Here is a 12,546-nt window from a genome sequence, read left to right as displayed (position 1 = left end):
CCTTCTAAAATGTAGGGAATCACAACATATTTTAATAGAGACTCATAATTCCACCTATTTTGGCAAAGTTGCATACTGCCAGCCTGTACTTTTCTTTCTAAAATGTAGTGAGTCACAACAGAAAGTTACATATTTTTCGCTTTCTTAATTCCAACATTAAGCCCCCACTCCATTAATGGGCTTGATGGTAAAGATAAAATTATGTAAATTCCCATTTGAGGTTCTGTATTCGTTTTTATTTTTTTTTTCTCTGTGTGCTTTCCTCTTTTTCTTTGTTTGCAATTTTCTCTATTTTTGTTGTATTTATTTTTTGTAATTTTCGGTGTTTTCTGTATTTTTCTCTTTTCTCTTTGTTATATTTTCCCCATTTTTCAGTTTTTAATATTTTGTTCAGTTGCCTCTTTTTATTCATTTTTTGTTGTATTTCCCATATTTCTGCAATTTCCTACTTTTCCTTTATTTTCTAATTTTTTATTGTATTTTATCAATTTTATACAAAATCATAAAATGATATGAGGGCAGTTTGCGGTTTTAGAATATTTAAACATGCACATGACAGTCAAATGAGAATCTTTTCTAAAGTTAACTGACAGAATGCTAACAGTAGGAGCAAAGTGTCACTACCCCCAATGTACAGGGTGGCAGTTATAATTTACCCATTTTTTTCAATCAGTCATCGCATATCCATAGGTTGCAGTATTATGAGCAAGGAACTCTGATAAGAGAAGAAATATGGGTAAAGTCTAAGACTTTGAGGAAATGACGTCATTGTTTTTCTAATTTGTTCACTATCTTCAGTCATTAAATACTAACAATAATTTATTCCCAATCAAAATTGGCAGCCAAGGATAAAAGAACTCATATGCAGTTCATTTTAGCAATAGGAACAGATGTTTCAGCATAATCTACTCTATAAACTCGGAGAACCCATTTGCAAATTGTTAATCTTGTTTTGTATCTCTCCATTGATCCATCATCCCTATCTTTCACCACAAAACCCACTTAAACCCAATAGGTTCTTTCCCTTCAAGAAAATCCACTAGCTCCCATGAGTTATTCTTATGTAGGGCACCAATTTCTATCTTCATAGTGCCTGTCCACTCAAGTGGATTCAGGGCTTCTATGACATTCCTAGGAATAGACACATTAGAAACAACAGACAAGAAAGCACGAAAAGGGATAAATTACTACAAGTGAAATGATTAATATGATGCAATGTTTTAAAACACGGAGGTGTGACACGAGGCATGAGGCATAGTTCAGAACGCAAGAGAAATAAGCCTCCCGAACACAAAGCCTCCTTAAGAGGAGGGTTAGGAGGAAAAGGAGGAAGGGGAGGACGATGAAGAGGAAGGGGGGATCTCATTTTTTCTTTATTTTTAATAAAAATCTTTTATATTAAGAAGAATAAAGATGCATAACATTTTTCTTTCCCCTTATCTTTTCTTCCCTTCCCTTTCCTTTTCTTTTCTTTCCTCTTCTCTTTTTTTCTTCTCTTTCTTTTTCTTTCCCTTCCCTTTCTTTTCCTTTCCTTTTTTTCTTTTTTTTTTCTGTCTTTTTTATATAAGATGTGCATGAGGCGTACGCCTCTGAGGTGTAAGCGCCTTTGGCATATGCCTCAAGGCGTTTTGGGAGTGCCTCACCTGGAGGCGCACCTCCAGGCGTACGCCTCCCACGCCTTTTAAAACACTGATATGATGTTTAGTAATATAGGAAGGAACACCTTTATGAAAAGTAATGGGAATATTGAGGACAATAGTAGGAACAACTGTACCTTGTGGATTTGCCTCCTGGAAGTCAAAGTTGTTTGCATGGTTTCTATCAACAACTATACAGACAAGAAAGCACGAAAGATGGTTAATAGGTAATATTGGGATGATGATGAAGAATAGGAGAGACACCAATAGGAAAAGAGAGAGATCCTTGATCCACAATGGTGGAGGAGCCATTGGCTAGTCTCACTTTGTCCCTACTAGATAACAAACCATAAGAAGAAAATAAGTCGGGCTTACTATTCATGTGATTCAAGGCCCCAGAATGAATAATCCAAGAGGATTAAAAAGGAGTAGAGGACACATGTAAGGCAGTAGCCCAGCTACCTAGGTAAACGCAAATTAAGTAAACAAGATAAGAGAAGTCCCCTCCAACTGGCACAATGCCCTACCATATTACTCAAGATGGTCCATCATACTAATCATATTCTCCCCAGGTACAGAATAGACCAAATGGTTCTAAGAAAAAGCTTACATTCCTAGGAAGAAACATTGGCCAAGTTATACTTCTTACTCTCTTATTTCTTTGTGACTTTAGGTCTTTCAACAAGTTCCCAACATGTCTCGCTGGTATGCCTGGCCTCTATCAAATTGTGCACCAAAATCTATCCTTGTCCACTCCATTAGTCATCTTATTCCCATGTACCTTCTTAACACTACTACTGTCCCCTCTTGTGAAGGGGCATGCACCCCTTGGATAAGATTCATAGCCAACTTTCTCCCTCTTCTAACTATATAAGAGCATATACTTCTTGTATAATGGGCAATTCCTGACATCTCAAAATTTGAACACTTATTAGATCATAAGAGGGATTGGGTCCAACAAGAACAACAAAAAACTCTTTGCTATGATAGCAGAGTCTTATAGGCTTTAGCATTCTCTTCACACTTCCAATCTATTGATGGCCAATGATCAAGCTCCTTCCACATTGATGTGAGGTCAAAAAAAATAAGCAAAAAGACTTTTTTCTCCTTACGTAACAAGTTGAGATTTTGCTTGTATTTGATATACTCTAGGATAATTTCACTACTAAGCATTTTTTATCAATAACTATAACTTTCATTAAATAAAGATGAGATACAAAGACTTGCCTCTCAACTAAAGCCAAAAACAAGTGACAAAACAGAGAGATTCACTAGTCTGAGCATGGCAACAAATGAGGGACAGATACAGGACGCAGTCAAGGTGTCGTCAAACCTTGAAGATGACCAAGAAGGGCCTAGGATGGCTTGAATTTTCTCTGGATTAGTCTCAGTGCCTTGTTGAGTAACTACAAAGCCAAGGAATTTGCCCGAGGTGACCCCAAAGGCACATTTGGTGGGGTTCAATTTCATGTTGTATTTTCTTAACACGCCAAAGGTTTCACCGAGGGCAGGCCTTGTTGAGATATGTGCAATCAATGCATATATGCCACTTCCCGTTAGCCTTTCTAACCATGACCACATTAGATAACCATTTAGCATAGTGTACTCTCTGATGAATTCGGCGTTGAGTAACTTATCCACCTCCTCTCCAATCACTTTCCAGCACTCCGGTGCAAAGTTCCTCTTCTTTAGTCAAACCGGCCTACAATTCGGGTCCACACTCAATTTGTGAGTAATGACTGAAGGGTCAATTCCGGGCATATCAGTGGCAGACCAAGCAAATACGTTGGCATTGGCTTTGAGGAATCTTGCCAGTTCGAAAAGGTTGTCTTAAGGGAGAAGAGACCCGACTTATACAGTCTTCTTGGGCTCAGCCTCGTCTAGGGGAACAGAGATGAGGTCCTCCAAAGGGTGACCACGGCTGGCGGATTCATCCTGAGGTCGAGCCCTTTTATCGGCAAGGCTTCTTGTTCTCGTCTTTCAATGTTGCAACGTAGCACTGTCTGGTGGCCTGCTGGTTTCCTTTAACCATACCTTTGTCATGCTCCGTAAGGAACTTCATAGCAAGGTGGTATGAATATATGATGACCTTAAGTGCATGCAGAGTCAATTGGTCAATGATGGCATTATAGGATGAGCCGATTTTTACAACCACAAACTCTGTCATCTTGGTGACGTGTTGAGATTTCGTCCCTACCATAAGAGGTAGGGTAATTCTTCCTTCTAGTCTATGGCTGCTTCAGAAAATCCGACCAGGGGGACATCGAAAGGTTGGAGTTGATCCGGGGTTAATTGCATCTTCTTGAATGCATAGTAGAATAAGACGTCGTCTAAAGAGCCATTTCGTAATTGGCGATTATCATCGAAACCACCAATGCATCATTGTGGGGTGTGGAAACCCCCTTCAGGTTGTCGTCAGAGAAAGAGATGAGTTCCTCTAGCCTCTGTTTCTTCAGTGTCTTGTGCTCAACATGTAGCTGCCGCACATAGGCCTTTCGGGCTGAGGTGCTCACACCTCCTGAGAACGAGCCGCCTGAGATGACTTCAATAATCCCTGCCAAGGTTCGGCTAGGCTAAGGGTCAACCAGTGCTACTGGCAATGATGCTAGAATTTCACTATTGACGTAGTCTTTCAAATGTCCCTATTGGATGAGGGACTCAATCTCATTCTTGAGCTCATAATAGCCTTCGATGCCATGGCCAGTGCCACGGTAGTACTTGTAGTATTTTTTAGGATTACCCCTTCTAGGGTTCCTTTTCAGCTTAGCAAGCCATTTAATGTACTCTTGCTTCCCAACTTGCATTAGAATGTGTTTGAGAAGCATTCAGTGGAGTGTCTTTTCGAATGATGGCACAAGTAGTTTCTTGTCGTTGTTCTTAACACTGGGGCCTTCGGCTGGCCCATCTCTATCTTTTCTCTTCTTTTCACTAGGGCCAGCTTCCGAGTTTTGCAGACACTTGTTTGCCTCGGCCTCTTCAACTGTGATGTAGTTTTGCACCTTAAAAAACTCAACCTTGTTCCAAGGTGGCGTCTTAGAGATGGACCAGCTAAGAGGTCCTGGGCGAAGGCCACACTAATGGCGACAACCATTGATACCAAGGGGTTGAGATCTTTAACCTCAAGTTCCTCCTGGTTAAACTGCTCCATGTATGCCCGAAGACTCTCCCCAAGTTCTTGTTTGATGGACATGAGGGAGATGACTATCTTCTAGCACCATCAGCAGCTCACAAAGTGGGCCAAGAATAGGTTTGTGAACACCTCCTAGGAATTAATGGACCAAGAGGGGGAGAGCAGAAAACCATTTGCAGGCGACCCCCTTGAATGTGGCCTGAAATGCCCTACACATCAGGGCGTCAAGTATCCATGGAGGAGCATAATAGCTCAGAAGCTCTCCAAGTGGTCTTCCAGGGTCAGTCCAGTCATATGTCTCGAGAGTTAGTGCTTTAAAGTTCACGAGGAGCGGCTCCAAGGTGGAGTCAGTGAAAGCCTCCATCTTGCTAGACGAGGGCTGAAGGAAAGCCGAGGTCACAGCAAGAGAGTAAAGATTAACTCAAGTGTGTGTAAGTGTACCTTTAGGCTATGGTGCCCCTTCATAGTCGGAGTCGCCCGAGAGAGGAGTGGTGAGAAGTAAGTAACTATCCCATGAATTGCGGTCTCGAAGAGGGTAGCCAGAGAGCCATCGATCGATCACTACCCCTTCATAAGTGTGTTGGGAGTAAATATGTCAAGAATGTAGTGATTGTATTAAATGCTTCCACAGTAATGACTTGTGGGAGATATTCTATTGCCCTTAGATGAGGATGAAATGGTGGAAATACCCTTGGGTGGTGCCATGTGTTAGTATTTGGTGAACCAACTGAATATGCCTACATCACCTTCCATTAAATCCATAATCTCAGCTCTAAGTGAATCACCTGTACCAATTGGCCCGCTATTCCCGTCGAATTTCAGCTCACTGAATCAGCTAGCTGGTGGAGACCAAATAGGCCTCATTGCAGCCTTAGAAGGGGCTGAATCAGCCACTTCTTTCCAATTTCTAAGCAAGGCACCTGTAGAAATATCATAAAAAATCTCCAAGGATTTCACCCATTGCACCACTCTGATGGTAATGACTTCAATAATTGCATCTGCTTCCCTCCTTTTCAGAAAACATCCTTAGACTTCTTTCTTCCCAAACTATCCAGCGAACAATGGCTCTAGTGCATCTCCATAGTACCCAACCCCTCTTCTTTGGCCACGTAACAGAAGAAGCAAACAAGCTTTGTATGTGAGGCAGAGGAGTCCACCAACAAACAAACAAAGAGAGAAACCAATCCCAAAGACAAAACAAAGGGGTAGGAGATTAATAAGTAATAGAAAGTCTCACCATTAGCCTTACAGAGAATGCACCAGTATGGGGATAAACACCAATTAGATCTTTTTCTTTTAAGTAAATTACAAATGTTGAACCTTTCCAGGAAGGCTTCCAACAATCACTACTTAACAGCAATACCAAAATGTTGAACCTTTCCAGGAAGTCCCACCAATAACAACTTGTACAGGCTTCAATCACAGTCAAAAATAGTTGCACGATAACAGTCCCTGTAGGAGTCCATATAGGCCATAACAAATCAAACTCAAAGCACCAAACACCACTGCTACTACAGTACTAACAAACAGGCAGAAAAAATCACCTTCTCCAGCAATACTAGTCAGTCTAGGGCTTCAGATAGCAGAGGAAAGCCTTCTAGCAAAAAGAAAAAAAAAAGGAAACAGCCGAACCTAGCAGTACTCATCAGCACTCACTGAAGCCTCCTAGGGTCTAAAAACTAAATCTGAACTGAGATCTCTGCACCCAAGACACATGCCACAACAAAAAAGGTCTCACCTGATCAAGTCTACACTTGGTACACACCCTATCAGCTACACGATTCAAATATAGGTCTTTCTAGGCCGTCTACAGTCTAGACTCACATCAGCAGGTTCTAGTCACCACAGCTAAGTTCATGGTGCAGTACTCACCAGCACTCGCTGAGGCCTTTTGGGGTCTAAAGAATAAGTCTAAACTGAGATCTTTGCACCCAAGACAAATGCCACAACAAAAAATTCTCACCTGATCAAGGCTGCACTTCGTACACACCTTAGCAGCCAAACAATTCAAATATTGGTCTGTCTAGGCCATCTACAGTCTACACTCACATCAGCAAGTTCTAGCCACCACAGCTAATGAGCTCTTGGTGCTACGACCAAGAACAAAGAAAAGAAAAGAGATAAGAGAGGGTTCCGATCAGTAAGAGTCCTATGGTCTTCTCCCAACTGCCTATCAGTTCACTTGCTCCAATGTGAAGAAACACCAGAAACTAATCAGATCTGCCAAGAAATATGTTCTGGCACCATGTAACTCAATCTGCAAAAGGTCAAGAAAAGAGAAAAAGGAGAAGAGAAAAAGCAGAATATGAGGGGATCATAGTGGGCATGGCAGTACCCACTCTATTATTTTATTAGTACCCCGCTGCCTCTAGCCATAATATTACAACAGTATTCATTATATAATATTAGAAAACTTGCATAACATGCAATCTTTCTGAGACTAAAAAGAGCTACTTTGAGAAACAAAATTTCTCAAAAGGAAGAGGTTATCTCACCCCAAAGTGGAAAACGCTGCAGAAAAGAAACCCACAATGACTAGACAGTTAAATCCCCACTGCAGTCGATTTGGGTTCAACAAATAAACATAACTACTTCAAATAGGTATGGTTTTTATGGTTACCAAAAAGCATAAATTAAACATGCATCAGTCAGAATTCTTTGATCAGAAAAATGCTGGAAGATTTTAGCAATGATACAACAGAAATTTTCCAACTTAGAGATTTTCTTCTCTTGATTTAAATACACCAGAGGAACTATTATAGAATGAGTATAGCAGCACTAGGGTATTACTAGAATATCAATAATAATAATTACATGGATAGATTACCTACTTTTGAATATAGTACTCTGAATAGCTTGAATATCGTGATCCAGGAAAAGGGCTGTATCCATTTATTCCAGGAAGAATGCCAGCTACAAAGAAAAAAAGCTTTCTGTGAGGGCAGTACACTAAGCTGTTCACGATGTCAGATATCCTTCTGGGACCACTAGCAAGTCTTAATGAGTTGCTCACAGAAAGATGATCACTATCAGCTCCATTTATTTGAACTCTGAAAACAGGAGAAGATAAGCATCTTTTAACAATCTCCCAATCAACAGTCATTTTCTCCTTGTACTCATGCTGCTTGACAGGAAGCAACAGATAGAAAGTTGATGAGCTTGCTTGAGAGGAATCATTCTTTCCCAAGGGAACAAAATCAGGAAACAACTCTGAGCGGTTGAGGATGAGCTTGAGAAACAACTCCTGGAAATATTCTGCTTGTTTCATCTGCAGAAAGAGTAAATTATTTTGCAGTTACTGGTAGAAAATCATGTAAACAACATAATTTTCAATTATAGGTGATCAGATTACCTCTTCTTGATCAAATTCAATGACCCCAAAAGGACAAAGCTTTGTCTTTACGATTCTGTTTCTACCATGAGCTAGATGAAGGTCAACCTCCATATTTTCAGCCTCTATTGGGAGAGCTTCTTTTACAAATAGACCAAATTTTTTATACACCCTGTCCTCAGGAACAGGATTAAACCTTAAAAAATAAAAGTTAAGAGTGACACGATCCTCCAAATTAGTCCAAGGTACTCTAAATGCAGCAGGTATTAGCATCTCATGAAGTTCTCTTTGATCACCCTCTTCTGCCAAATTTTCAGTAATGGAAGTTAGCATGTTCTAAGAAGCAATATCATGGAAAAAATACAACAATAAGAAGCTAAATGCTGCAGTTAAACCTTCACAGCTCTGCGGTGTGGTTAAGCCTTCAGAGATCTCAGATCCTGAAGAGGTTAAGAACAATCCTTCTGCCTTTCCACCATCTTGACCTGGCAGAAGATGGTCTGTCAGAGCACCTACTAGATGTAATTCCTTGCATGCTTTGAGGCAGACATTTCTCTTAGCTGCTTCTTTTGATGGTTGGGGCATGCTTACAACTTGATGAATTGCAGCATTAGATGGAAGGATTAAGTGGCATACTGTTCCACTTGAATCATTGAAATAAAAGAATTCTGGTTTAGGGTTGAAGTATCTACAAACAAGAATCAATATACAATAAGTGATGACTTGTTTAGAACAAAACATTTAGAGAAGCAGAAAACCAAGACCCAAAATGAAACATAGAAGACCATGAAATAAAAGTTAAAATTAGAAAAAATGCAATAAAATGCGTACTCATCATGAGGGAGTTTGGAACAATAATGGTAGAGTAGTGAAACACTATATCCAGCAGTGATGGAGGCACCAGTAGAATCAACCTTATATGTTGATTCTTCCAGAAAATCAAATGTCTCTAGGGATGATCTACATGTAATTTCTTTGTTCATCTGATTTTCATCAGACACAAAATTATTAATCAAGTGTAGCTCACTCTGGTTTCCCCTGCATTGTTAAGAAGGCCAGTCAAAGATCATTAGAAGCTTTATGAACCAAAAATCTATGCACTCATAGCTTATAAATAAAGAAAGCACCTGTCTACCAAAAATGCATATTCTGATTGAGGCATGCGTGCGCGACCTCTAGATTGTATAAAACTTGCAACAGTTTCTGGTAAATCAAACCGTATTACAAGGCAACAAGTCTGTATATCAAGTCCTTCTTCACCCACTTTAGTTGCAACCAGAAGATTCAGCTGTGGAGAAAAAAGCAGTGGAAGTTTAAAAGAGAAGTCTTCAACATGAAATACATGAATTATGACCATGCATAAAAAGTAAAATGTTTCTCTTGTTTTTTTTTTTTTCTCATAATCATGGCAACCTCAAACTTGTAATTCAGGTTTTTCCACATGGACTGCACCATATAGGTTCATTGATGTTAGAAGAGGTTTCTTTTGGGGAGAGATGGCAATCTTTTCTTGGGAGGCCTGTTACGAAAGAGGAAAAAGGAGAGGAAGGACAACAATAGAACTTTCCATTGGGTGAGCTGTTTAGTATTTAGATTTTGTATTCAGGAGGGCCAGTTCTTTCAGCTTTTGCTGTTGGGCAGCATTGTAGATATGCCAGGAGATTTATTGTATGTCCTGTACATATGTGTGGCAACCTTTAGCTTTGAATCTTCCGCTCACTATGTTTTTTTTCTTTTCACTTTTATTTTTAATATTTATACAGTTGTTTCTGCAAAAGTAATAGGGCACCCGTGCTTGTTTGTTTTTGTTGGTTTGTCATTGTTCCTGTTGTAGACATAAAGAGAGCTAACGGAGGGTTATTTTTGTCTTTTTATGTTTACTTGTACATTAGATTCTTTGTATTATTTTGTACACTATTATTTGTATATTAAGGACAGAATGGTCTTTAACCATAATAACATAAATACTAATTCTGGGGTGTCGACTGACACACTTCAACACACCCACCAAACTGATGTCTTTTTCTTCTACTAGCTCAAGATCTGACTCCGACGCTTATTTCTGTTTTTGGTGTTGCTTTGAACATCTGATGAATGGAAAAAAAGGCAGGATGATTTATATTTTTTTATCGGTAACGTTTCAATATTTTATTAAAAAGAGAATGGAGTACAATTTGAATTGTGCCAAGCACTCCTTAGATCTAGGTATTGACAGGTTTATAAATAAGTAACAGAGAGTAGAAAAACATTTTATTACTAATCTTTTAAGCAACTGGTGGCCACAGGTAAGCTTCTAATTTCTGGTTCTTGTTTCAGTAGTTAATATAAAAGATAGTGGGGCTACACATGAACCCCAGAATTATTCTTTTATAAGTAACAGTAAATATTTTTTTTTTGACAAGTAAAAGTGAGCTTTATTAATCACTTAAAATTGGCAATACAAGCATCCCTTAGGGAGGCACAAGATGCTACCTCTCACAACATTACAACTGATTTCTATTCATCCCTTGTTTAGCTTAAGTATCAGCCATCCCATTTGCCAATCTTCTCACCCATTGTACTCTCAAACTCATATTTCTAGTGAGCCATTTGAACTTCTTTATCTTATTCCCTCTTTCCTATAACATCATATTATGGTCTTTGGGTCCTTCAGCCATCCTAGTGTCAATCTTCTAGTTTGTGAGAACACCAAAGGTTTCAGGGGTGTCTAACAGAATGAATCGATCCCCACACCCAAAGAGTATATATATATATATATATATATATATTTACAAAAGAGCCCTTGAAGGGCTAAAGGTGAAAAAAGAATAATTAGAAAAAGGGCCCTTGGAGGGCTGAAAGACAAAAAGAAGACAAAGACTATAGTACAACAGGGATCATAGGACTACAGTACATCAAGTGTCTCCTCACCCAGCACCAATTTTAAATCCCCTTCAATCACCACATTTCCCAAGTTGAGTTCGTTTGCAAACTGTAATCTTCATAGTGTAACAAGAAATTCAGCTCTAATAGAATCACATAAGGCTATGTTTGGTTTGAAGGAAAATGTAGGGAATGATAGGGAAACCAATACAAGGGTTGTAAAGGTTTCCCTACCTTTCCCTCCCTTTTCCTACATTTTCCTTCAAACCAAACATAGCCTAACAGTAAAACTTTATTAGTTATATCAGAAAAGATCATTGCAATTGTTGGTCTTCAACAAGGAATTCCAAGTGTGAGTCATCAACTCACATGATTATGTCCCTGCCCTTTGTACACACTGCCCATCACTCATAAAAAGTAATAAAATCAAGTGGATATACCTGTAGGAAGAAGAAACCAGTAGAGAAGAGTAGAACAAAGAGAGAAATTGGGGAGGCCAATAACAGTTCTGTCGCTCATACTTCTTTTACACTTGAAATTACAATAAACTAAGTTTAACTCTGTCCTTAATTTAAGTGTGGTTCTAACAAATAAACCAAAACTAAGCTAATAACTTAGGCCCAATAACAAACAGAACAGCTAAATTAAATAAAACTAAAAACTTAAGAACTATAAGCCCATTTGGCCCATTACATAGACCAGTCAGCTGTACAAACACACAAACAGCCCACAAACTCAACAATCCCCCTCAAGCCGTGTGTAGATGTTAATCATACCCAACCTTCCATCATCAATCTCCAACTTATTCTTTCCAACTCCCTTTGTAAATACATCAACTAGTTGTAAGTGAGAGGCAATGTATGGAAGGAACACTTCACCAGATGCAACTCTCTCCTTGATGAAGTGTTTGGCCATTTCTATATGATTAGTCTGATCATGTTGTACTGGATTGTGGGCTATGTTGATGGCAGCTTGATTATCACAGTAAAGTCTCAAAGGCTCTTCTACCTTTACTCCAAGTTCTCCAAGTAAGAATTGTATCCAAAGCAACTCAAAAACACCATGAGCCATGGCTTTATACTTTGCTTCTGTACTGGACCTGGTTATCATTGATTGCTTCTTACTTTCTTGGCATACAATGTTCCCACCAAAAAAGGTACAAAAACCAAATGTCAACCTCCTATCATCCAAAGAACCAACCCAATCTACATCAGTATAAGCTTCCACCTCCATATGCCCATGATCTGCATACAAGATTTCCTCTGCCAAGATGCTTCTTGAGAGTTGTCCCAAAAATCAAAGAAAATTAGTGATTTTAGAAGCTCTGATTGTGAACAACCTAGAGGAGCCTTGAAGGTGGTGCTCAAAGGATAGTTTCTCTCCTGTGGCATTCTTAGAAAGGGCAATTGGAGATTTGCAAGGTTCTGGAGGCTCTATAGCAAGCACCCTAGTTCTTCCCCTCCCTATTTTGGCACCGAGTTTGCTTTCCACCTAGTGGAAGTGTTAGAGTACTGGTTGTAGGCAGTAGGCCAGGTGGTATGTTATTCCTGATAAAAAATCAATTACTGAAAGAAAATTTTGACTTC

The 12,546-nt window shown here is 39.3% G+C and overlaps 1 protein-coding gene across 5 annotated transcripts in view; it reads right to left on the bottom strand.

Annotated features, from left to right (window-relative positions):
- DCL4 (dicer-like 4) overlaps positions 1-12,546 on the bottom strand; it is a 92,987-nt gene that overhangs the window by 38,538 nt on the left and 41,903 nt on the right. For all 5 annotated transcript variants that reach the window (XM_010247235.3, XM_088893404.1, XM_010247232.3 and 2 more), the window contains 5 exons: positions 9,226-9,386; positions 8,930-9,136; positions 8,494-8,786; positions 8,120-8,400; positions 7,599-8,035 (listed from right to left, as the gene is read on the bottom strand). In XM_010247235.3, the coding sequence (XP_010245537.1) occupies positions 7,599-8,035; positions 8,120-8,400; positions 8,494-8,786; positions 8,930-9,136; positions 9,226-9,386 (1,379 nt within the window). The remainder of the gene's footprint in view (positions 1-7,598; positions 8,036-8,119; positions 8,401-8,493; positions 8,787-8,929; positions 9,137-9,225; positions 9,387-12,546) is intronic.

This window comes from Nelumbo nucifera, chromosome 8 (genome assembly GCF_055504915.1).
Source record: "Nelumbo nucifera cultivar China Antique chromosome 8, China Antique-T2T, whole genome shotgun sequence".
Lineage (NCBI taxonomy): Eukaryota > Viridiplantae > Streptophyta > Magnoliopsida > Proteales > Nelumbonaceae > Nelumbo > Nelumbo nucifera.
Note: the sequence above shows the minus strand (reverse complement) of the source record. Positions and strands in the feature narration are given on the sequence as shown.